We start from the raw sequence: 26,623 nt of genomic DNA on the forward strand, positions 1-26,623 counted from the left end.
AGCCCCTGCAGTGAGGGAGGGAGTAGGGCTGGGATAGATGCTGCCCTGCCAGGGCGGAGCAGGTGCTGGATGGAGCTGCGCCTCGTCTAGGGGGTATGGAGGGGGTGGCTCCCACCACTTGTCCAGGGGGGGTGGGGGGTGCCTCCAGATCTGCACTGGGCAGGTTGCGGTGCTGCCCTCGGGGCGGATGGTGGCGGTGCTTGGAGGTGGGCTATGGGGGGTTGCAGCCAGCCCAAATTTGGCCATAGCTACCACCCGCCCCCCAGCACTGCTGCTGTCCATCTTGAGCACAGTGTGGCCCCCAGCCCACAGCTTGTCTGGCCTGCTCTGCACAGATCCAGAGGCACTCCTGGCATCTCCCTCCTGCATGACCAGCATGCTGTGGAGGGACATGTTCCCCCACCATGCCCCTCTGACAAGACGCAGCACAGCGCCTACCCCAGCCCTACTCCCTCCCCCGGTGTGCGGGGCATTGATTTGCCCCGCCCAGGCCCTTCCCTCCCCTTTTACCACAACAGACTTACGAGCTGTACGCTGCCAGGCTGTGCTTCTTTCTGTCTGCATGCTGTGCTGCGGCTGTGCACACAAACAGGTGTTTATTGGCCAAATTATTGGCCACTTAAGGCCGATTTCCAATATAATCATTTTTCTTCATAATGGGTGCCAATCTGATATTGGACCGATGTATCAGTCAGTGCACCTCTAATCTGTATTCTTTTTATAAAAACCTGCCAGGAAGGTATTTTTGCTGGATAATATCTAACAATATTCTAGTTAGAGCACTTTTGTATCTTTGTTTGTACCAAAAATGTTTGGTGTGTCACTTTGAAAGCATGTTGTGGTCAATATGGATGATTCCTGTTTTAATAGTATGTGGAAAGAACATCTATAGCAGGTTTGGCCTCTCAGCAGATCCTGCAGAATTTGGGCTTATCTATAGGAAAACCAAAGATTTGAGGTATGGGTTAGGAAATGAGGAATTAGTCCCTTTATTGACAAAGTGAAGGCCTTGGTAGGATTCCCTGTACCTAAGACGGAAAGGCAACTAAAGTTAGTCTTGGGATTGGCTAGCTATTACTGGTACTGTATTTCACTGTTCTTGGCAGTTACAGCTTCACTAAGAGAAGCTGTGCAAGCCGGCACCCAGGGAAGTGTTGTGGTATTCAGCATGTTCAGATGCCTTTTGAGAGATAATATGAATACTGTGCATTAATTCAGTGCTGTGCAATCTGGGTTTTAGTTGGAGGTTTGTCCTATAAACAGCAGCCTTGAAGTGAAGCCTTGAGACTGTTCTGTCTCCAGACTTTGAGAATGGAGAACACCCAATCCCATATACAAGTAGAAATCTCCTTCCCCAAGAACAAAAATGCACAGTAAGAGGAGTGTCTTGCCATAAAGTAGGGGTTGAGACCCTCTGATATTATCTCTTTGGGGTCCCCTTTTCTCTGGTTACAGATTACATTTAACCATGTTAAGGGGGTATAATGTAAGAAGCCAATCCCAGACTGAAGCAGAGTACCTGGCATTACAACCCTACTCTTTTGACATCTGCCACCAGTCAGAAGCTGCATGTGCCATTGTGGACTTCTTGTGGGATGGAGTGGGGATTAGATATGGAAGAATGGGTTGCAGACTCCACTCTTGGGGAAGTGGCAGGGGGAAGATGTGTAATGGGGTGGTCTGTCCCTTTACGATGAAGTAGGCAGCCTCCTTGAGAGCCCAGCTGCAGCGCATGTGGGTCCAGATGGAGTGTCATGCTAGGAGCTATGGAAAACTCCTATGAGAGTAAGCAGGAGAGGAGAAAGCAAATGGTGAGCTGAGCTTCCTTCTGCCAGAAGAATCCAGGCTGCTGGGCTGAGAGCCAGAGCCAAAGAGTTCTTCCTCCAGGGCCTGGGAGGAGAAGAAGGGTTCGTTTTGTTTTCTGTTTTTTTGCTTTTGTGTAACTTAAGGGAGGGCTGAGTTATTACAAGGACTAGCTGAGGAGATGGTCAAGGGGCAGAGCCAGTCTGTAAAGGCCAGCAGGTGAACCAGACTCTTTCATACATACTCTCCTAGCTTTTAAATTGTGGGCTTATAAATAGCCTTTTCTTACAGAAAAATATATTGTTTAACTCATTTTAAAGTTAGGGCCATCTAAGGAAATGTAGTTATTTACCTGAGAGGTTTTTAACTAATCAATTAATTGTTTTACTGATTCTCTCTTATGCTTAGTACAGTAATGTGTGCTGTAGAAGACAATGTTGGAGAAAATGATGGAAGACAATGAGTGGGAACTGTTTAGCACAGTGCTTCATAGCAGTTTGCTAACATGCTTGTCTAGTATGAAGCACAATCATGTAACACAATATTGTATAGCTGCTAAATATAGTTTGTGTCTCTACAGTGGCCAACAAAAGCAAAGCAGTATCCTGTTAGTTAGCAAATGTAGGTGCTAACAGTGTTTTAATGCAAGTGTAGTTGGGATTGTATTGGCAATTGTGACAGTATTAAATATATATTCTTTAACTTATAGGTTCTAGTTAAACAACTGGATAATATCCTGACTGCCATACATGATGTACTTAATGAAAGGTAAGTTGAAATAAGATAGAAAAATGTAGTCCCTGAGACACTGTCAACTTCAGTTTTTCGAAGTGAACTACTTCCCAAACAACCATTTCCTGGTAGTGTGTGTTAAATGTTCTGTCTCGCTTTAAAAACATTAAAAAAATTTCTACCTCTGATTTATAAGAATTAACCGGAACTACTTTAAAAAATTTTTCTATTCGGTAGCATTTTATTGGCATGATAACATTTTATGTAATAAGGTTGGATTAAAAAAAAAAATGCTTCAGGCAGTTGAATGTCAAATCTCAGTGAGGCCTATCAAAAATCCCACTGTATTGCTAAAGTATGAAAGTGACAGATGCCTCGGGTATCTGTCAGAAGGAAAAAAAATGGTTATCTTGGTATTTTGTTAACAATAATACAGATTTTCATGCAAAGACAAGACTTGTATTCCAGTTGTGTCCCTTTGACTAAACAGCTATATAGACATTGACATACTTTTTTCATGTGCAGTGTAGGAAGTATTAGTTAAAACAAGGTTTAGCATGAATATGCATCGGCACTAGAAGTAGCCTCACTTTTTTTTTTTGTGGTGGTCATCGCAACAAAGTGTCGCTTTGGGGGCTTACCAACTTGGTATATCTTGCATATTGATAGCACTACTTCTAATCTGTCCCATCTGTCAAAGGTATTTTCATATAGCAATTCACTTCCATCATTCCTAATTTCTCCATGTATATTGGGCTGACTAACATCTAGTAAAAGTCACCCATGACCCTATTCACAGCAGGTGTGTTAAATAAGCCTTCAGTTAACAACATCATGTTTCAAATGTGAGATCTTCCAGCAGACCACGTGAACAAAATCAAAACAACAGATGTTTAGTTGGCTTCTAACAAGATTGTAAACTTTCCTGTTTTATCCATCTCTACCTTGCAGTTTTTCAACTTTTTGCACCACAATTTTATATAGTAGTTCTTTGCACAGTTTCTGTAGACGCCCTGATTCACATTTTACCTCTGTCACAAAGAAAGACAGCAGAACTCTGGAAAGGAAGTATATTTTTACTTGTTAAAATCTGAGGAATTAATTGAAATGATAGATTATTGATTTGAAGAATTTAAGTAGCACTTGAAAGAAATATCTGTTTGTTATGAGTGTTGGAAAGTCCATAATTGCATTAGATAGTATTCAGCTATCTTACAAGTGCTATAAAACTTCAAGGTTTCTGGGTTTATGAAAAAAGTATGTGCTGGTTGTTGGGGAAAAAAATTGTATGACTAGTTTATTCAGTCATAGGCCATGATGGATCATCCTTTGGGATACTTAATTGCTGTTAGAAGCAGAGTACTGAAGTAAATGGAAATACTGAAGTAAGTGGATTTATCCACTCTGGTAAATTCTCTGCTTTTAAAGAATTAAAATACTTTGTACCTTTTAGATTCAGTGCATTTGACTTCTGTACGGTAGTTTCTGGACTAGTCACTTCTATTGTACTGTGCTTTTAGCTGTCAGAATTAATTAGCTGAACTCTGTTAAGTTTTTAAATTTGCACACACAGTACGGGAGCTTGATTATCACCTAAAAGCAATAATCAGTCCTTAGAATGGTGAATAACAAAGAGTGAGATAGGTGAACAAATCTGAGTATCTACATATATTAACGCACAGATTACAGGAAACAAGCTTGGTACCTGTGTACTATATATAATATGAAGTAAAATATATACTAGTCTTGGACATATTTTGAAATAAGTTATTGTCCCAAGCTTCCCCACCCCAGCCAACAGGCAACATACATTCAAGGAAAAGCTAAATTTAAAACAATGGCCAGCTGTAAACTCTCATGCTTTTGTCAGAGAAGGCAACTTCCTGAACAGATCTCCCATTGAGGAGATCGAGCCACAGATGAGAGCAAGCTTGCTTTGCAGGGCATCTAGATGAGAACTGAAATCAATTAAACCTGCTATATGTGGAGCATGTAGTAGGATTGTTTCAGATGACTAGACCCTGAATTATTTCTTGCTTGTGCCTGTACTTATATTCATTGACCTGTCTGAAAGGCATTATGTTTGTCCGGGAACAAAACTAAACTTATATATATATTGACCTGTTTAGTGAAAACCCATTTCAAATTATTTCTATGTAAACCTAGTGGCAGCTGTAGCTGTTTACTGGAGGAAATACAAAGCCTTCATACATGTATGGGTTTCTGCTTTGGAAGCAAATTGCTTACACAAAACTTGCGCTGAATGTGTTCAGGATCTTTTCTGTTTTACTTCTTATTTGTTTTAAAAAGATCTAACTGGTCATCTCTCAAAGGTGTAAATTTACTTCTTGTTATAAATACAGTAGCAAATTGCTTCAAGAACTGAGACAGGAAGGAGCTTGCTGTCTTGGCCTTCTTTGTGCTGCTTTGAGCTATGAGGCTGAGAAGATCTTTAAATGGATTTTTAGCAAATTTACCCCATCCACGAAAGATGAAGTTAAACTTCTTTACTTGTGTGCAACCTACAAAGCACTAGAGACTGTGGGAGAAAAGAAAGCCTTTTCATCTGTAATGCAGGTAAGAAGGAGAAGAGTTAAAATGGCGATTGTTTTGTTGTTCAGTATAGTGCTTAACTTGGCTTAACATTTGCTCATTTCACTGAAGAGATTAATAATGTAAGTAATCAGACAGTATATTGGCACAATAGGCATATATTTTTAGAACTGGTTGGGCATTTTTCACTGGATACATATTCCTCCAAAAGGGCTCATTTTTATCAGAGTTGAGGTTTTGTGGGAATTTTTCAGTTTTTGTAGAACTTCCTTTGGGAGGGAGTTTAGAGCTCCAAAATGGAGTATGTGGTCGAAAGCAGCAATGTATTTAAATCAAGCAAAGACATTTGGCAGTAGGGTAGGGCACTTGGTTAGGATGTGGGAGACCCTGGTTCAAATCCCTCTGTCTAACCAGGGAGTTGTGGAAAAACTTGATTCATCTCAGGGGAGTGACGTGAGCAGGCCTTCTGAATATTTAAAAATACTTATGATTAGTGAAGCTTATTTTTGATAATTCGTTGGCCTCAGCAAGTACTTCCACATGTGAAATGTTCCATTCTGTTCTGGTGTGGCTGTCACATTGGCATATTTACAAGTTACGACTGTCCCATTAAATACCAGACTCTCTTTGGCCACCTCTGAAGTCCACAAAGGAATATTGGTAGGGTTTGGCTGCGGCTGAGTAATTCTCTCTACCTGATTTGAAAGTAAGAAATAAGTGCCTCTTTTTAGAGAACTAGAGCTCAGAATTACTTTCCTAGCACTGAAAGAAAGATAACTTCAATTTTAAAAAAGCAGTTTAGATGTGCATAGGACCAAAGATTAATTGTTCATTTTTTAAAAATAATATTAAGTAGTGATTTCTGAGTGACTGGTAAACTTTGAGGCTTGGCATCATAAAATGTAGAAATGTAAGCTTGCATTTTGAAATGTCTAGTCTTTTTCCCAGCAGAGCACTCAAAATGTAAACCAGTTACAAGGGTGCCTTGATAATGGACAAGATATTCACCAAAAATTGAAATTAATCAGCTAAGCTGCTTGTAAATTCCTTGACTGCAAGTAGGAAATACCCTCCCCTTTTCCCATTACTTGCTCCAAGTTGAAAACTTCTCTGGCTTACCCTAGTCCCCAGCCTACAGTAAACCAGTAGAGCAGCGGTTCTTGACCTTGAGATCTTTTCTGGGATGCTGCAGGGTGTTGTGACATTTTAGCACTGCTAGGTATGCAAACAACATTCACAAGATAAACCCAGAACTTTCAAATGGAAGTCCAGAGTGTTAAAATCACTCTGATCTCTTGTGCTTTTTCTTAGCTTTTGGCAATGGAAGAATTGCTCTGTTATCTTTCTGTAGTGAAAAATCAGGTTAAAGCTAGGAGTTGACATTTTCTGAGCAGTGCCTTGAGTCTGAAAAGGTTGAGAGTCACTGCACTAAACTTTTGGTGTGTAGTATTCAAACTAGCCTTTTCCAAGTGTTAACAACAATCATATTGTGAGGACATGTCCTTAGTGTTTGGGAAAGGCAAAGTTGCTCTATAGGAGAAACCCTAAATGCTTGTAGCCTGGGTTCAACGTTGGGGAGTTACAATATATTTAACATTTGTATAAAGTTTTCTAAGTCAAGACAAGGCTTTAAACCTCAATCATTTTGGAGAACCTTGAGTGTACATTCTAGCCCATGTGAATTGTAGGCATTTGTTAGGAGTGCTACTCCTTCCACTTCAAGTTTTTAAGTAGTTCGTTGGAACATCTAACAGCTGCCAACTCCTCTCTAATGGTTGCCTTATTAGGCATCGCAGTTCCTAATAAAGTTAAATTTATCATTCTCCACTTACCATTTCACACCACAGTTCACCTCTAGAGATTCTCATTTTTCATTAGGAGACAAGATAAATAGCATTTGTGACACTGTTGCGATTCAAACCATTACCTACAGGTTTACAGCAGTATCATCGTGAGCAGCCATCCATTTTTCAGCACGCCTTTCTTATGTCTTTGTGTTTAACAAAACTCATGACTTTTTAAAATCTGTTTTTGGAATACACTGAAATAACTAGCTCTTGTAAATATGCTGTTGTTTTTAAGCTTGTAATGACCAGCCTGCAGTCTATTCTGGAAAATGTGGATACACCAGAGTTACTTTGCATATGTGTTAAATGCATCCTTCTTGTGTCCAGATGTTACCCACATATTTTCAGCACCAATTTTAGGGTAAGCTTTTGCCTGATTTATTTATTTTTTTTATACCTTCTAATATGCTGTATCAACATTTCACAGAATTAAAGAAGACTGATTTGCTATTTTTGTTGTTTTCAAGGACACGGTTGACATATTGGTTGGGTGGCATATAGATCACACTCAGAAACCTTCTTTGACACAACAGGTGTCTGGTAAGTCTGGCCATAAAAATGTGTGTGATCAAAATGTAATATGTGATCAATATTTAACAGTGGTTTACTGCATACTTTGGACTGTTTCGATTAATTTTTAAGTGTTTGTTTCACTGTCATGGCATACAGAACTGGACAGGCATCCCTTAGTCCCTAGCAAAGGGGTTTTTTGTATGTCATTGAGAACAGCTTCAGTTAATTGTCATGAATTAATAAAAGTCTCAGCCTGTCTCTACTTGGGGTTAGAGAATTGATACCAAAAAGCAAATGTTTCTGGTTTGATTAATCCACAGCATTTTCTGTTTTAGTAAAAAAAATTAGAAAATCCAATAAAAGGATGTTTTTATTTCAGTATCAGTTGTGTTCCCTAGCAGTTGTAGAACTTTTATTAGTTATCAGCTCTCAGAAACTAACTTCTAAAAGGATAAGCTCCTTATTAATACCAAAAATAATGTTGTGTAAAGAAGGAGAGAAAGATGTATGGTTAAAGCACTGGATTGGAAATCAGAAGATAAAGGCTTATCTTCTGGCTTATGCCACAGACTTTCATAAGGACTTTGGGCAAATAACTTTAAACTCTCTTAATTCCTCCCCTGTAGCCTCTTCAAACAAGTACTTGACATGTGACATCTAATATTGCTATAATGCCAATAATTATGAATAAAAATGTTAATTTGAAATTCTAACGTGAACATCATTTACTTTCTTTGGTAATACCCAAGTCAGTGTACTAATATAAGGGTGGCTAGCCTGCTGCACATGTGCCCCAAGTAGCATGGGTGTGTGGGGATGTGTGGCAGCAGCAGACAGGGGTAGGGGCAGGCAACTGAGCCACAGATAGGGTAGGGAGCTGAAAGCAGAGCAGCGCATTTTGAGTGGGGGGGTGCTGATTTGTGGCATACCTACTAAAAAGATTGGCCCACACTACTGTTTTGTACTTCATTCTGTTTCATTTGACTTGAATTTTATTCAGGATGGCTACAGAGCTTGGAGCCATTTTGGGTAGCTGATCTTGCTTTTTCCACCACGTTGTTGGGACAGTTTCTAGAGGACATGGAAGCATATGCTGAGGTAAACAGTTATTGTATAGCAGCATTAGCAGTTTATAAAATAGAGTATGTCATAGTTACACAGTATGATTCATAGTACTGCTTTTTTCAAGTTCATGGAAAGCATGTGGAGATTAATATGGGAGGGAGCTCAAAGTGCAGAACACAAAAGGAAACTGCACGCTTGCTTCTTATATTTGTATGAAGTCTTGATGTCACTGAAGTTGTCTTCAAGAAGGGAGGGGAGGGAAGGGACTTTCATCTGGGGTTTTCCCAGCCTGTGCTGAAGGGTGAGGCCAGTGGATTGGAGCCTCCTACCTTGAGGGGCTCCAATCAACTCATCCCACCCTCTAGCACAGGCAGGGCAAACCCCAGACAGTCCTCCTCCCCCATCTTCCAGACAACACCAGAGCGGGGGGTGGGGCTAGGGGAGAGACGGGCAGCCTCTTGCTCGTGGTTTGGCTCCAAAGTGAGGCTCAGTAGTGTCCCTATTCTCCTTGATCAGACGGAGAACAGCGAGGGGGAGTGGGATCTCTGTAACTCATGGCTCTTTTTCTGCAAAGCTCCATGAGTTACAGCAGGGAGCTGCACATCTGTCAGCACCCATTGAGTTCACTGCAGACAAGATTTTACCCCCTTGTTTTTGAGGAGCATAATACAAAGATGGGAACTGTAGGAACAGTTGTCTGAAACATTTGCAGGTAGCTCTATTAATCATTCTTTATAAATGAATCCCAGTGAGGCATAATGGGACATGGTGTTTTGTTTTTTTCCCTTTAGTATTTTCCCTACTTTGTAATCCTGTCTTTGTGGTTTCCTGTTCAGACAGATGAGAGGATTTTGAATTGTCATAGTGATTTTAAGAAAACTGTTCCCTATTTAACAGGGTGACTGTTGCATGGTTAGAACCTTCATGAATAAGAATTGTAATTTGTACACCAGTATATGTCGGTATAACTTATTCTACCCCAAAACGTTTCCTGGTAAAAGCAGAGCTTCATAGGTGCTGTCTGTTAGAAATAAAATGTTGTCACCTCCTTACCATTACAGCTGTGTTAGCAGAAGTCTGTAGTATTTTTTTTTCTTTTCTTTTTTCTTTTGTTGTGAAATGGGATAGGATACCTTTTAACGGATAGTAAAACCACATTTTTTAGGTAGCTGTTTTGTTATATATGTGAAAGCTGCTTTTACTTACTGTATAATAACATTTGAAACTTCCATGCCTAGGACCTCGGCCATGTGGCTTCTGGGGAGTCGGTAGATGAAGATATTCCTCCTCCTTCTGTATCACTACCAAAATTGGCTGCACTTCTTCGGGTTTTCAGTACTGTGGTGAGGAGTATTGGCGAGCGCTTCAGCCCAATTAGAGGACCACCAATTACTGAGGCATATGTAACTGATGTAAGATTTCAGTATCTGTTTCACATTACTTACTGAGAAAGATTTGTCTCTTCTGACTAGGTGCCTGGTTTTTATCATCTATGGTTGTGACCATTTATTCAAGCTATGTTGCTATAGAAATAATTATGAACACAATCTAACATTAGCACTGGAATTTATACTGTGTATTGTTTTGTACTAGAGTATTTTAAGGAATAGTGTAAACTCAGTCTAAATATTACAAAGTATGACACTGACTTTTGTGGTATAACAGTATTGTAAGTGGCTGGGATTTGTCAATAAAACAAGGATTTGGTCTAAACAAGGCCAGCACATCCAAGGTACAAGACTACTTGCACATACAAAATTTGGGTGCTCAAATTTCATGGTTAAGGCCTAAGGCAATCTTTGGCTCACTTGAACGTTGACTGAAAAGGGGCTTTCCTGGCACAAATGAAAAAAAGAAGCCAACTCCTGTTCCTTTTGAACTCAGTTAGATTTTTCTGATGTGGATTTCAGTTGGGGCTGACTAGGACCAAGAATAATTAACTTGCAGTTCCTGTGTGCTTGCAGGTTTCTTAAGTTTCCAGCTTTTAAACTTGACTGTTGTTTGTTCATTTAATTAAAATATAAATGTTTGTATGCGCATTGTCAATTTATAGTAACTAAATACTCATTCCATTGTGGATTAGTGTGTGGTAGATGTATTTTCAAATGGATGTGGATTTTTGGCTCTGTTCAGATGACATGCAATGCTTGGTCTGTTTAGATGGAAATTAATTTACTTTCTCTCTCTCTCTTCCAGGTTCTGTATCGAGTAATGAGATGCGTGACTGCAGCAAACCAGGTGTTCTTTTCTGAAGCTGTGCTGACGGCTGCCAATGAGTGTGTTGGTGTTTTACTTGGTAGCCTGGACCCCAGTATGACTATACATTGTGACATGGTCATCACATATGGATTAGATCAACTGGAGAATTGCCAGACTTGTGGTACTGATTATATCATCTCAGTCTTGAATCTGTTGACACTGGTACATACAAATTCTCATTTTTGTGGGGTTTTTCTAATTAGAAAATGTTATATATCAGACTTATTAAGGTATCTGAATTTCAAACTGATTTAATGGTAAACTGAGACTGTTGTTCCATTTTAGTCCATTTAGGTTGTGTAATCACTGCTTCATCTCCCTCCTTTCCTTTTCAAATACAAATATTTGAATTTGTCTCTCGAACTTGAATTATCTGTTGAGTAGTTTTTAATTTAGCCAAGGTAACTGCTCTTTCATTTAACCTAGGGACAAAGCCATTTCTTTAGGTTAACTTAACTTCTTCTCTGAAATTGATAACGGCATTTGGATTGCCAGAGGGCCAGGAATTTAGTAAGTTTATGCAGCCACATCTGTTGTGGTTAACTAGTGCTGAAACATCAGTGTATGAAGAGGTATCTGCCCATGAAAGCTCATGCCTCTCTGAAACAGTTAGTCTCTATAATGTGCCACCCCGTACTACCTTCTGCATGATCAATGTATGTCAACAACAAGACCATTGGCTAAATTACTCTTCAGTCGTGGGTTGGGGTAAGGGGATAAGCATTTTAGATTGCTACCATGGAATTTATGTCCAGCAACCTATATCATCTATGTGCTTGAGTACAATTGGATTGAAAAGGAAGTATTAAAATAGCATGTCCTCTGAATAGTGAATCTGTGGAAAGTGAATTTAAGTTATCTAAAAAACCCAAAACCCATACACATTGTGAAATTGTTTCTGAGACTGATTTCCAAACTTTGATATGAGCAAACAGCTACATGCATCTTTAATGGAGTACTGAATATTTGAAGAAAGGAGTTTTACATAAAAAGGCATAAATTCAGGCCATTGAAAATGTATATTATCCATGCTTCATTTTTTTTCTTTCTTGTCCCTAGATTGTTGAACAAATAAATACAAAACTGCCATCTTCATTTGTAGAGAAATTGTTTATACCAGAATCTAAGCTACTTGTACTTCGTTACCATAAAGAGAAAGAGGTAAGCAGCTGATACCTGTTTAACAAATATACAGTATTGTAGTTTTATGCATTTTTAGAGTATTCCAGGGATACAGGCTTTAGCTGTTGTTGGTCTAAAAAGCAGAGGTAGACAAAACTCTTGGTGTAAAAGCGATATCACCCAATATGGCTACAACCTATATCCCTGAAACATGGAAGATATTGTAATTACCCGTTTGGAAATGTTATCTTCATTGCTAAACAGGAAAGTAGCAAAATTCAACTCCCTGTCTGACATCTGACACCTTCAGGGAAGAAGCCTGATGGAGCCTTGTCTCTGCCTAATTTTAATAGTCACAGAGCAACTTTTTCACAAAGGGCCTTTGAAACCCAAGGGAACCCTACCATCCTTTACCTCTTCTGTGCAAGATGAAGTTTCTTTTCTGCCTGGGAGAACTTTTACAATCTTTGAATTCTCCTCTGCTTAATGAAGGATGTTTGGGCCCAAAAGCTTGCAAAGAAGGCAGTTTTTTTGCTACCATTTAGTTGGTCTAATAGAAGATTCCACTTCATCAAGAGTTTTGTCTGCCTTTTTAGATTATTGACTACTTAGGTTACAGAATTCTGCTCCGTAAGAAACAATGTTGCATTATAGAAAGCTGAACTGTGACATACTATAAACATAACAATTAAAGTTGGACAAAAAGTCTAAAAATCCAGGGCTGTGGGAGGCTTTTTTGTACATGGTATTTTTGTGTGCCAAGTATACTTTTGTCCCAAATGTATTTAGTTGTTTTTAACTGCATTTCCATTTCATTTTTAGAGTTTTTTTCAGTTAATATTTTTGTTTATCATAGAAATCACACAAGGTTAGAACAAACCTCAGGAGGTCATCTAGTCCAACCCCCTGCTCAAAGCAGGACCAGCCCCAACTAGATCATCCCAGCCAGGGTTTTGTCTAGTCATGTCTTAAATTCTCCAAGGATGGAGAGTCCACAACCTCTCTGGGTAATCTGTTCTAGTGCTTTATGATCTTCCTCATGAGAGTTGGGTTTTTCCCCCCCAATATCTAACCTAAATTTTCCTTACTGCAATTTGAGACCATTGCTCTTTGTTCTGTCACTTGAACACCATTAATAGACATTCAGTTGTCTAAAATGTAATTCTTACATGGTCAATTTTGAATGGTATCCAAAAATCTGCTTTGGGTAGGTGAACTGAAGGAGTTAACTATCGAAGACTGAAAGCTTAAGTAAGCATAGTATTATACTGGACTTATTCTTGTGTCATTAATTGGCCATATCAAGAAACCGTCAAAAATGATGTCTCTTAATGATATTTTAAATCTTTCAATTCTCAAGGTTGTTGCAGCAGCCCATTCTGTATATCAAGCAGTATTGAGCCTGAAGAACATTCCAGTTTTGGAGACAGCTTACAGGTTGATTTTGGGAGAAATGACCTGTGCTCTGAACAGTCTCCTCTGTAGCCTGCAACTTCCTGAGGCCTGTTCTGAAATCCAGCATGATGCTTTCAAGAACCATGTATTCAGTGTGGCTAATGCAAAGTTTGTAGTTATATTTGACCTCAGTGCCCTAAGTACCATTGGAAATGCTAAAAACTCATTGATTGGGGTGAGTATTGAATCTGATTATTTAAAAAAAAAAAAAAAAAAAAAGGCTTTTGATTTTTCTTGAGAATAGGTATTTTTGACTTTTATTGACAAAGTAAGCACAATTTTCTGTGCCTCACTAGAAAACTTCATTTCACTATAAAATTTCTGTGGTCTCACTATAAAACTCATTATAAAACTTCATTTCAACATAGTATGCATTTGTACTTGAGGTGACTCTATTTTTCTTGGTCTCCTACATAAAACTTTATGGGGAAAGCAGTTTTAGTAATTTCAGTGCTCCAGAATTCACCAAGATTATTGTAGTTCTTGTTTAAAAATGTTCAGTGAATTACGAAATCTAATTCGCAGGTTGTAGTTCCTTTATTGGGGTAATAATGCATTGCTTCTAATGCTGTCAGGGAATTCTTTTTCATGTAAAAAGACTGAGCAATTTTAGCCAGTCATAGTAGTAATATACGTTGACAGTAAGCTGCACATTTTTGATGTTACATTCTCTATTTTTTTCCAAGTGAATAGACGTTCTTTAAAGCACGATACCATATGCTGTTCTAAAAAGTGGTGTTGGGCAGAATAATTACAAGAAAGATCATATTAAATAAATTTGCATAAAAAGTACTGCAGAAAAATGCATTGAGAAAAAGAGTTTGGAAAATTCCTCTGCAGGAAAGAAAAATGCAAAGCTGCAGTATTAGTTTCCACAGTATTTTCCCAATCTACTCTTGCATCTCTCTTGAGACTGAAAAGACCCAGATGGGTTTCCTTAGCTAAGGGCAGGAATGTGTATTCATTCAGATTTGAAAATGTGTAGGTAGAAAAAAGGTTGAGTCCTAGTAAAAAAGTACTGACTCCAAGTTCTTAGTATGGTACTTTTTGTTTAAACAGAACTCATGACTTCTTTTCCTTCATAATTCAGATGCATGTAAACATGGCTAATAGCTGTTTCCTTTCTGTAAACTTCTACACTTGCTTGACAATTGTTTTACAGATGTGGGCCCTTTCTCCAACTGTGTTTGCATTACTCAGTAAAAATCTGATGATCGTACATGATGATATAGCAGTGCATTTCCCTGCTGTTCAGTATGCAGTTCTTTATACTTTATATTCGCATTGTTCCAGGTATGACAGTTATTTAATCATGAATGATTAAGTGAGAATTTAAAAATGCTAATATGATTTTTTTTTTTTTGGTGAGGTTTCTTATACTATTTAATCCTTATTTTCAGTTATTTCAATTTCGAATATAAAAAATATACAGTATTATTTCCTGCACGGTATTCTTCTGAAACAAATGAATGCCCATTTGCTAACTAGACCTAGATTTTTTTGGTTTGAGCTAGTAATCAGCTATGAAAAAAATAAGCTCTCAGTATTTTATCTATAATTTCTAGTTCAAGTATTCTATAAATGATGTGGACCAAAAAATGAGGAAAAAAAGAAACTGGTATTTTCTCTTTAAACTCGTATTTAGTTTATTCTTTTAGTTCCACATTGTAGAGCACTTCATTTTGTACATCTTTCTCGTAAATCTGGCAGAACATTGTATCGTTAAATGTAACTGCAGAAGTTAAAGTAAATTTTATTGTAAAGTATCCAGAAATACTAAACTTTTAGATTTGTACCATAAGACTCTCTAAGGTGTGATATAAAAACTCTAGCTTGAAATAAATGTAGGGAGGAACAGATTGCTGATATGCATCTTAATTCTAAGATGGCACAAGAGTGACTATACAAGGAATCACTCATTTTTAAGATATTTTGCATGTATTGTGGTCGAGTCCAGTGTTCCTGGTGGCAAGGAAGAACAATAGCACTTTTAAGCTGGATAAAATGCACATAAGGCTGATGCTAGATTCCCCAGTCAGTGTTGCAAACATATGTTGTTGATTTTTTTCATATCTCTCTATTTAATTTAGAAATTGTATTTTCAGTGCTTCAACAAGATTTGGAGTCACAGCATGAAACAAATTACAGCATAATTATATTTAACCCCTGCCTGTTTATTCAGTCATTTATGCCACATTGAAATTTATCTGTGGAGATGATGTTTGCCAGCATAGAAAATATTTTATGAAGTTTTACTGTTAGAAAGTCATGTGCTTTGTTATATTTAAACTAATTTCTGAATATGTCTGGATGTGACGCACACTTTTTTTTCTAGTTTTGAGATGTATTAAAAGGAATTATTTTAATGTTTTCCTTCAGGCATGACCACTTCATATCTAGTAGCCTCAGTTCCTCTTCACCCTCTTTGTTTGATGGAGCAGTAATTAGTACTGTGACGACAGCTACAAAAAAACATTTCTCTATCATACTAAACCTTCTAGGGTTATTGCTTAAGAAAGATAATCTCACTCAAGATACCAGGTAACTACTAGTGATTTCTGATTATTGACTTCACAGGATTTCTCTTTCCACTAGCATTACTGGCTTGAATATTAGAAGCAAGAAAATGTCTACAGCTGTGGGTAGATTCACAGTGAGAGAAAGCAGTTGTCACGTCTTGGTCATGGCCCAGTTTTGTGGTCATTTCACAGCAGCCCATCCCTTCGTGCTGATTGATAGAGAGACCTGATCCCTTAGTGCTGATTAGCAGAGAGGCCCCGGGGAGAGGAGAGATGAGGGGGCAGCCGCTATCTTGATTGCTGGCTGCCCTTCTGTGGCCCAGCTCCTTGGCATTGATTGGCAGAGGTGCAAGGGTGCAGCCGCCATCTTGATTGCTGTCCTTTGTGCTACGCCACCAACCGGTGCCTTCTCTCTCAGGTGGGCTGTGAAGGTGGGCCTCAGCAACAGCGAGGACTGCTGGTTCCCACTGGGGAGCCAGCATTTTAATTTTTTTAAGGAATTTTTTTTGGTTGGTTTCCTGGGAAATAATAGTCAATGCCATTTTTTTTGTAGAGATCACAGTTTTTCGTGGTTTCTGCAAAAATTGTGAAACAGCAATTTAACTAAGTCCCTTATGAGTAACTTTGTTTAAGAATTTGGGCTAAGGTGCCGATGGGCAATTTGAAATAACAATTTAGGATATAAAAGGAATGAGATGCATGAGAAGAGTATATAGAATTGACTGTTCTTTAACGTCTTTTTAGAAAACTACTGATGACTTGGGCTTTGGAAGTGGCTGTTCTGATGAAAAAATCGGAAACATATGCACCATTATTCTCTCTTCCATCTTTCCATAAGTTTTGTAAAGGACTCCTAGCTAACAGTAAGCTCTCACATAATTGCTTTTTCTTATTACTTACCTTTTTATAAGCTGCTGTTTGCCAATTACTTATGTCCTTTGTAAGCACAACTGATAGATATAGCTAGGGCCCCCTCCTGACTTGCATTTTTGATAGTTCTAATAGCAGCTGTGTAACCACTTCCTTGCCTCTTCCCCCTACCCCATAAAGTTGTCTGGTGTTTAGAGAGGAAAACTATTCTTGCATGAAGTAACTGAGGTCCCAGAATTGGTTTATTGATATTCTCAGTGCTACAACTGATTTTTGGCAGTCCAGGGGCTTTAGAAACCGTTTGCCAAATGTTATCATAATTTGACCTGCTGGATTATGAAACTAAGTGCAGATCGCGATGTGGGAACACGCGTATCCCCTAGTCTAATCCTAGCCTAGGTCTTAACTCCTGACCTTGGGCATTTAGCTTGGTAAGATGGGGATAATGCATTTGGTTATTGCATAGAGGGCATATGAGGATTGGCTTGTCGGTGCTATTTTTAAAGTCAGGAAGGACTACATAGCATCAAGGTATCTTTTGTATTTTAAAAAATGTACAAATTATGTTGAATTTGCTTGACTAGGATATTGCTTCCTCTTCCATAATCTTGAGCATCCATTAGTGTTAATGAAACACAGGGAGCTAAATCAGAATAAAATGTAATACTTAATGTTCTCTGCATTTTTTTAGTATATATACAAGTATATAATAGTCCCTAATAATTTCAAATAACTTGCCATAGTAACAAATGGATTATTTAATTATTGCTAATATAACATTGTTAATTTTTACTCATAATGCAGCCCTTCTTGAGGATGTGAATATTTGTCTTCAAGCATGTAGCAGCCTTCATGCCCTGTCAGCTTCCCTGCCAGATGATCTTTTACAAAGGTATTTACTTTTCCAATGGGGCTGTATGTTTTCTAATATGTTTTTGCTTTACAATTGTTATTATTTGTGTTTTTTTAATTCTTTTTGATACAGGTGTGTTGATGTGTGCCGAGTTCAACTAGTTCATAGTGGTGCCCGTGTAAGACAAGCTTTTGGAAGGCTATTGAAGTCAGTTCCTTTGGCTGTGGTGTTGAGGTAAGTTCTTTAAATAAAATTGTGTCTAAAAATGTTTTAAAATTAATTTAGATTTTAAATTCAAGAAAATAGACACTATTTCAAATATAGTCAAAAGGCTTAACTTCACAGTTGATTATTCTTTTAAAAAGTCATAACCCTTTCTACTGGGTCATGGTGTTACAGGAGGAAATTAATTGGTGTGCAGTGACAATTTATGACAAACTAGAGCAAAATTTGAAGTTAATAAGAAGCTTACTAATCTCAGCAGCGTACGATGTTTCTTGGTCTTTGGGACACTGAAACCTGGCTTTAAAAAAATGCATTTTATATACTCAGTATCAGAAAGCATGCTTATTTCTAACTATTGCATCTTAACATGAATTAATATTGCTGCTTCAGTGTACGTATAATGAAATCAGAATTTAATTTGTCAGATGGCTTCCTTAAGATGACAAATTTATGTGCTCCTGGCTTAACGTTTGTTGAGTTGCAGAAGTTTCTCAAGGATAAAAGTGACTAGTAACACTTGACAGCGGTTAATACCTCTTCTTAATATTTTGATTACACCGTAGTTCAGTAGAATAGTTCAGTTTACATAGGCAAAAAAATTAAATGAGAAACTGCTTCTAGTATCTGGTAAATCATCCAGCCCACCAGTCTTGAACCTCAGTCTATATTAAGCTGTATTTGTCATCTGTTTTCTTGGAGAATAATACATGTCCTTAAAAAAAATAATCTAAACGATGAGAACTGTTCATCAGAGACTATCACGTTTCAGATGTTAAATTAGTTTTTGCACCTCAGGAAATCTTAACTTTTGTGTTCATTAATTTAACATATTTTGAAGTAATTGGCGTGATTATATCCGGAATACAAATAATGATTAATTGAAAAAGTATAAGTTATAATTTAAGAATTAATTTATAATTAATTATAATTTAAGATGAGGAAATGTAAATAATTGTCTAGGTCTGTCCCAACCCTGCAGTTGGTCCAACAGAAGATGCCATCTACAAAAATCCCTGCCATAAATAATTTCAATAATTGTTGGTAATAATCTTCCACCACATATTACTGAAGCTTAAAAAGTAGATTTGATTTAAGAATAATCAAATATATATGATATTTTAATTATACACTTTCTTCTGTCAGCAGTAACCACAGCCACACAGAAATACAAGAAATTTCTTTGGCTATAAGAAGTCACATGAGCAAAGCTCCAAGTAACACATTCCACCCGCAGGATTTTTCTGATGTCATCAGTTTTATTTTGTATGGAAGCTCTCACAGAACTGGGTAAGAACTGTTTTTAAAGTTGATAAAAGTATGAACAATACATGCAGTTCATTACTAAATGTAGACCTATATGTGTATTGAACAGGTCCATGTATTTGGTTCATGTCGGTTACCTAGAATTTCAGTAGTTAATACAGCTCACCAGCAAACCTAGATGAAAGGGAGGTGCTAATATTAACGTTGTTTTGCTTCTTTATTGTTTTGTAGCCCTCTAATTTGTATACGTTTACGAATGTGTGCATAAATACAGGGGGCATACTCAGTTAGAGTTGTGATTATAAGAGTAATCATATACTAGCTAATATACATTACAGCTGGATATTTGTAGATATGAACTGTTATTTATATCTCAGCATTTCCTTTCAGGAAGGACAATTGGTTAGAAAGACTGTTCTACAGCTGCCAGAGACTAGATAAGCGTGATCAATCAACCATTCCACGCAATCTGTTGAAGGCTGATGCTGTTCTTTGGCAGTGGGCTGTTTGGGAAGCAGCACAGTTTACTGTCCTTTCCAAGTTAAGGACTCCTCTAGGCAGAGCCCAAGACACATTTCAGACAATTGAAGGTAATACAAAGATTTATTTGATATTTGCTAAGAAATTTTGCAGCATTTTTTCTAAACAACTTTGTGTCCAAGATGTTAAAATATGATGATTTAATTTTAAAGCAGTTTTTTCAGGCATTTGACATGTCCCAGATGTTAAGAATTGCACTGATATGAAATAATACTTCAGGAGGCTCTACGTAGTTATATTAATTGCAGTATATCTCAATGATTTTTAGACTGAATACAACTTCTATTTACTGTACAGGATGTTATGTAACTGATGACCTGAGTCTGGTATGTTCTGATTAATTGTTCATAGGTATCATTAGAAGTCTTGCAGCCCACACAGTAAACCCTGATCAAGATGTTAGCCAGTGGACTACAGCAGACAATGATGAGGGACACAGCAGCAACCAGCTTAGGCTTGTTCTCCTTTTACAATACTTGGAGAACCTGGAGAAACTGATGTACAATGCTTATGAAGGATGTGCTAATGCACTTACATCTCCACCCAAGGTTTGTGTCCTCTACAGTGCAAACATTACTGCAAGTGTCCCACAGATATAGGCATATTTTAATGAGGTGATGCAATTGCTGATTCTCAACATGCATAAAATTTATAATTCACTGTAATATTAACTATCTGTAGAAATCTAAAGATGATAAGTTTACTCTGGTATAAGCAGAAAAGAAAAAGCTCAAGGTAGCCCATCTCTTCTTCTGCTTGTTGTGATCTTTTTTCAGAAGATCAATTTTGGTCAGACTTGTTTCCCAACATATAGGTTCATGTTCTTATTTTCATAAAGTTTTATATATTGAAGTATTTTTTTTGTAAAGAACATGAACTATTCTCACCCATTCTTGTTTTGTCTGTATTTAATGTGACTCATAGTTGCTTAATGGTTCATAGTTTTCAAGGAAAATACCTTGCACCACAGCACAGTATCAGTCAGGTCACAGAGGATTTACAAGTGAATAACTCTTTGGTGTGAATTTAAAGGTACTATGCCCATCTGTATATTAAACTGTTATCAGCACTTCTGTTGTAAAATATATGTAGGATGAGGGACTTCAGACTCGTTTCTGAGGCATTTGAAACAAATAGATCTGTTTACAATTGAATTTGTGAAGCTTCTAGCCATGGGAATGAGTTACCTTAAAAAAACAAAAAACCCTTGAGGGAACAACTTTACTGTTTGCTACTTATATTGAAATGGTAAAAATTACCTATCTGACATTTGTAAATATTAAGGGATCATAAGTAATTTTCTATAGGAATATGCTTTTTTGCTACCTTGCCTGTTCAATTATATAATTAAAACAGGGTGGACTAGATGTAAATCAAATAGATGTAAATCTATGATTGAAATTGCTGGCCAGGTAGCCTTGATTTTAATCATTGTGTCATGGTGCAGGATCCCTGGGGATGGCCATGATGCCCCTAGGGCTCTGTGCCCACCTCAGTTATGCCCTGCAGGCGCCTTCTTTTCTTGCCTGCCCTGTCTTGTTGGTATACATAAGAGGGAGGCTGCCCATGAGTTTCTGCAGTCGGTCATGTTGGACCCCGCTAAACCCTGCAAGTTCTTGGATCCCTTGCTGGGTTCTGCTCTAAGTTGGTGCTTCACAGAACACCCCAAGCCTTATGGATTAAAGCGATGGCTCCAAAACCTCCCCTTTATCATGCCCCATGCCTTGCAGGTGGTATATAAATATTGTCTCACTGATAAGGTCTTGTTCTAACTCGGCCTCCTGTTATCACTGGGCCCCCGCAGCTGTGCACCCCTCTGGTGCTGGGCTACGCAGCCCCTGCAAATGCACCCCTCTGCTGGGCTCTACACAATCGTGTGCCCCAATGAGGCTGCCTCCTTCCCTATTAGCCTCTTTCTGGTCCACTAGTATAAAAGACAACGGAAAAATAAGCCCCTGGGCTACAACATAACAGTAATAATGGAGGCCACATTCTGCCCCTTCAAAGAGATAAATTTCTCTCTTATTGTGTTCCTCCTAGTCCCAGGTACCTTTATGAGCTCTGTTAATCTTGCAGGCAGCAACCCGGGCCATCAAACATCTCTAAATAATTATTTCCTGCAAGAGCTCCTTCCCCTGGCAGCTACCAGAGAACTAATCCCCTGCCAGCCCCAGCCCTGGGGCTTATATATGCCCAGGGCTTGCCACCTTCCGGTCAGCTGACTGTCTACAGGTGCTGGCTAATTCCCTTGTTAGCCTGCTTCCCAGCCTGCAGCTGTCAGCTCATTGGCCTCTCTAGCCAGGCTTTCTGTTCTTAAAGGAACAAGATCTCTTTAACCCCCTGCGATGCATTGTTTTCTACAAAAAGTGTATTCTTGTTGTTTAATATAAACATAATACATATTATACACAACTCAGAGCTCGATTCAGGTTTCATTTTTAGAAGGTACACACTATACTATACATAAAGCAGTGATTTTATCTTGATACTATTTCAGATTAATTTTGCAGCTACATCAGAAAGCTGAATTATGATTTGGTTATTTTTATTTGCCAAAGCTGATTGAAGCAAATACTTGTGAAGTCATTGGGAGGTGAACTATCTCCAATTCACTAGATTAGTCATGGATATTTGCGGGATATTTTTGCCACGCTGTATTAGAAGGACATCAAATGGGTGCTGCAGCCATATGTTGTTAGCTTGGGGCTTTCTTCACTTCCTTCTAGATTTCTTCTTGTTGTTGATTTCTTCTCTTACGGCCTGGCAAGCCTGCTGCCATCATAGGCTTTTCCTTGTACCATACTAATCCCTCACTAGATCTCAAATCAGTGAACAGGCTATACTCAGAAACGTATCCCTCAAAACTTCTGGAATATTCTGCTCAAAATGTTTCTGTTTTGTTTCTACTGCCCCTCCCTCCTTGCATTTATTTCCAGACTCCTCCTCCTTGTCCAGATTTACTCCACCCCCAACAATCCTCTAATCATTTAACTTCTTGAAACTTTGCACTTTTAGAGAAAGGTAAGGGCTTGACTCTGTGTACACAAACTTGCAGAGAAACAATAGGGCTGATGGTCTGTTCAGGTCTGTTATGTCTCATTGTATACTGCTGTTAACAAGGATGTTATCTCTGGAGACACAAACCCACAGGTTTGAGAACTAAAACTAAGCATCACAGCGATACTTAATGAGATCTTCTAGACCAGGGATAGGCAACCCCCAGCATGTATACCAACCAGAGTGTGGCATGCATGCCTCTGGGCGGATGGCAGGGAAGGGGTCAGGTCTGTAGTACCGCAGCAAGGATTTGGACCTCTCATGGCTCCCATCCGCCTCTGGCACACCAACATCCCATGAAGTGAGGTTGCAGGTGTTTTTGGCACTCTGCCCAAAAACATTGCCTACCCCTATTCTAGACCGAGCCCCATTGGGTAGAGTTTCTTTAATCTTTACTAATCTGTAGAGGAGTCTCTGGGAACCCATAAGATTGGGCCCCTAATATAGTCTGTGGCCTGTTGTGACCAATTTATAAAACTTTTCTAAAAAGGTTGCATGAATATATTGTCTCAAATAGTATATTATTAGACATTATAATCCATGTTCCATGATGATATCTTTGAGCTTTAACTTACCTTACATTTAAAACTATCTTTATATAGGATTTGTTTAAAGGCATCTTAACAAAAAACAAACCCGATTAAATAAAAAAAAAATTCTGATTTTAAATAATAAAATCTGTCTTTTTTCAAATCGTTGATTTTCATCCACCCCATTTAGAAAGCTTTCCATCAGTTTTTGAACAAATGTACCAGATTGATTGTAATATTTAGATACCACCTTATGTATACTTGTTTTTGACTCCTTGTCATTTTTATTCATGTTCTGATTGTCCAGTATCAGAACTAACAGATTTTTGAAAGCAGAATGTGAGCATATTCTTCAGGTCAGCAAGTGAGTGGTGTCTAAGAAATGGACCTTCTGTCCCTTCTTCCCCTTCCTTACCTCCCAGACTCTCTGACTAGGGGAATATAACCCTCCCGACAGGTGTCAGAAGGGTGGGTAAGACGGAACAAAAATGGCAGAAATCTGCTGTGAATAGGAAATGTTAATACTATACGACTTTTTAATAATGGAATTATTGATGGAACTTTGATACAGTAGTGATAGTGTTTTGTTTCTTGTCTTTCTGTATTTAAATGAATTGAACTATTTGGGAATTGAATTGAAGAGGGGGAAACTCTTCCTGTGTTGTACATATCATTGCATATTTTAACATTAATTTACACAAAAAGAGTATTTGCAATATAAAACTCAGGATCTTTCTTCCTATTCTAAAGGTTATCAGGACATTCTTTTATACTAACCGCCAGACCTGCCAAGATTGGCTAACTCGTATTAGACTTTCCATTATGCGTGTTGGATTATTGGCTGGTCAGCCTGCTGTGACTGTTAGACATGGTTTTGATTTACTCACAGAAATGAAGACCAATAACAGTCTCTCTCAGGTACTGTAACTTTCATACATTTGTAAGCTGTTGAGAGAAATTTTTCACAGTTCTTGAGTTGTTGTGTTCTAGCATTGTTTTTGAACTCTTCTATTTTGGGGAAATGATTAGTCAAAACCCTTTAAGAAGTTGGAAATTTTGTTTCATGCATTTATTCAGAAAATTATGCAAAATAAATGGACGCTAAGTTCATATTTGACTAGTAATTCCTACTGTTTAAATGAGAGCCTGTCTAAAACTTGTAGAATAGGTTTTAATATGTTTATTAGACCAATCTGTGGTGGAATTTTTCCTGGAATTGTGAAAATGATTTTTTTTTCTCTCTCTCCCTCTCTTTACCAGCCGCTAGAGCTGGGAAAAGATGTCTAAAAGATTGTCTCTTTCCTACAGAGGCTAGGTACAGAAGTTTGGGGAGGTTAGATTGTGCTAAAAATGGCCACCTGATTTAACTTAGTTTGCCCAGGTACAAGTGTAATTTCCACTTACATTGATTTAACTAGGGCTGTAAGTGCAAACTGTACAGAAGCTCAGGAAGTTTAACTTGGTTTGAAAATGGTTGACCTGATCTTAGTTAACCTTATTTCAGTGGTAGTCTAAGTTAGTTTGGGTCCAGGCGAGACCAGTCTAACTGAACTTCTGTACGATTCCCAACACAGCCCCATGACTGGGAAGGCCCAGCCACTGGTCCCAGCCCCGGGACTGCAGTTTTCTTACCTGCTCCCTTGCCACTGGGCTATTCTTCTTTTTCTTTAAAGACCCCTAGCCCCTTAACCCCACCCACAGGCAAGCAACAACCTCCCCCCTCAAGCCTGCCAAACCCTGCATCCCACAAGCCAAACTCAGTGCCAGTGTCACTGGTGCTTGCCAGTGCTGGCAGCCAATTAAAAGTAAGTTTGGGTGGGTAGGAGGGGGACAGGCAGGATGTGAGGGGGTAGGTTCATCAGGGGAGGGGCATTGTTCATTTGGGGGTGGGAGATGGCGTGGCGGGGGGGGCAGCTAAAAATAGCCCCTGATCTTCAGGGGGATAGGGGGCATAGAACTGCCAATCCCCCTGATCCTGCCAAACCCTCCCAGGCCCCACCAACCTTCCCACCCCCCGCAGACCCCGCTTGCTCTCCCAGATCCCACCAAATCCTCCTGGACCCCCCTGATCCACTTGTCCTCCCATCCTGACTTACCTTGGATCAGGTGGTCATTTTTAACTCAATCTAACCTCCCCCTAAACCTCCCTGAATGTTTATATGTACTCATAGTGGTTGGCAAGGAATATATATAATAGGTAAAAAGCTGCAGGGCGCACTGATAACTTGACAAGATAACAATTTGAACTACTTAATGGGGAGAGGTGGGTTTTTTTCCTAGATAGGTGCCTGTTAACTACTTGTGATTTTTATCTTTTCATTAACCTCCTCAAAATATTTTTTACCTAAGTACAGTCAATAAGCAAGAAAGGGCAGTCCCTAATAGTCTTACCAGAGTATGTCATACACAGAACCTGAACCTGGCTTTGAAAGATCCTAAGGGGAGTGTGGAAACAAAATGGCTTTTCAGAACATTCATTGCGGGGTGTGTGTATACATTGTTTTACTTGTTTTAAGCATTGAACAGTGTACATAGTTTTTTACTGTAAACGCTAGCTGTTGAACTGAAATTTAATTTCAGGGAAATGAATTGGAAGTGACGATTATGATGTTGGTGGAAGCACTATGTGAACTTCATTGCCCGGAAGCTATCCAGGGAATAGCTGTTTGGTGTTCCAATGTACTTGGGAAGAGTCTTGCTTGGATTAATTCTGTAGCCCAGCAAGCAGAAGGAAGGTGAGTTTGCCCAATGGCTAGATGGTGTGAATGTGGGCTTATTTCCTAATCACATGAGGCTTCACCTTGTATTTGATGGAAAAAATTACTGTGTGTATCAAGGTGCTTGGTCTATTTTCTTTTGTTTGAAGAATTGTATTTAATGTGTTTTTGGGCATTGGTTTGCATGTCTTAGAATTTCTTATGCATTTACATTTTCAAATAGATATGCAAGGGTGTAGTTCAGTTGTCACAGATTAAGCATCAAGGCTAAATACAGACAGTCAGAAAGCCTGAGGCTGAATTGATTCAGTCTTTGCAGATTTCTCTCACTGCCTAGATTGAACCAATGAGCAAGTGAACTAATGTTCAATTTGCAAACTGGAAAGGAAGCCAAACCCTACCAGTGGCCCATGCCAGTAGCCAGGGGATGCTAGAGCAGGCTCCTCACCCTGTTGGCCACTGCAGAGAGCCTAGCGATTCCCTCCAAACACACCCTATTCTAAGCCTCCAGCCAGTTGAGAAACAGGTATGGAAGAAATCCCTCCACCAGACCCCCCAACTGGGGTTTCCCCAACATGGGAGGGGAGAAGCCCCCAGTGGGGTGTTTCTCCCCTGAATGGGGAGCTGGGTAAGTCACGTAACCACACCCTATGCTCAGCCCTGGGCAGGCTGAGGAGTGGGTGGAGGGGGAACCCCCCCC

General features: G+C 38.8%; 1 protein-coding gene across 2 annotated transcripts in view; it reads left to right on the forward strand.

Moving 5' to 3' along the window:
* Positions 1 to 26,623, forward strand: part of SMG1 (SMG1, nonsense mediated mRNA decay associated PI3K related kinase) — a 98,032-nt gene that overhangs the window by 28,341 nt on the left and 43,068 nt on the right. The window contains exons 5-23 of one of the 2 annotated variants that reach the window (XM_019541783.1): positions 2,513 to 2,571; positions 4,899 to 5,112; positions 7,171 to 7,296; positions 7,403 to 7,475; positions 8,449 to 8,546; positions 9,752 to 9,925; positions 10,710 to 10,934; positions 11,832 to 11,933; positions 13,255 to 13,524; positions 14,512 to 14,642; positions 15,729 to 15,890; positions 16,613 to 16,731; positions 17,543 to 17,630; positions 17,724 to 17,825; positions 18,960 to 19,103; positions 19,470 to 19,669; positions 19,971 to 20,167; positions 23,957 to 24,124; positions 25,787 to 25,941. In XM_019541783.1, coding sequence (XP_019397328.1) covers positions 2,513 to 2,571; positions 4,899 to 5,112; positions 7,171 to 7,296; positions 7,403 to 7,475; positions 8,449 to 8,546; positions 9,752 to 9,925; positions 10,710 to 10,934; positions 11,832 to 11,933; positions 13,255 to 13,524; positions 14,512 to 14,642; positions 15,729 to 15,890; positions 16,613 to 16,731; positions 17,543 to 17,630; positions 17,724 to 17,825; positions 18,960 to 19,103; positions 19,470 to 19,669; positions 19,971 to 20,167; positions 23,957 to 24,124; positions 25,787 to 25,941 — 2,807 coding nt within the window. The remainder of the gene's footprint in view (positions 1 to 2,512; positions 2,572 to 4,898; positions 5,113 to 7,170; positions 7,297 to 7,402; positions 7,476 to 8,448; positions 8,547 to 9,751; positions 9,926 to 10,709; positions 10,935 to 11,831; positions 11,934 to 13,254; positions 13,525 to 14,511; positions 14,643 to 15,728; positions 15,891 to 16,612; positions 16,732 to 17,542; positions 17,631 to 17,723; positions 17,826 to 18,959; positions 19,104 to 19,469; positions 19,670 to 19,970; positions 20,168 to 23,956; positions 24,125 to 25,786; positions 25,942 to 26,623) is intronic. The other variant, XM_019541784.1, reaches the window with a different exon arrangement.

This window comes from Crocodylus porosus, unplaced genomic scaffold (assembly GCF_001723895.1).
Source record: "Crocodylus porosus isolate Cpor-Errol unplaced genomic scaffold, CroPor_comp1, whole genome shotgun sequence".
NCBI lineage: Eukaryota > Metazoa > Chordata > Crocodylia > Crocodylidae > Crocodylus > Crocodylus porosus.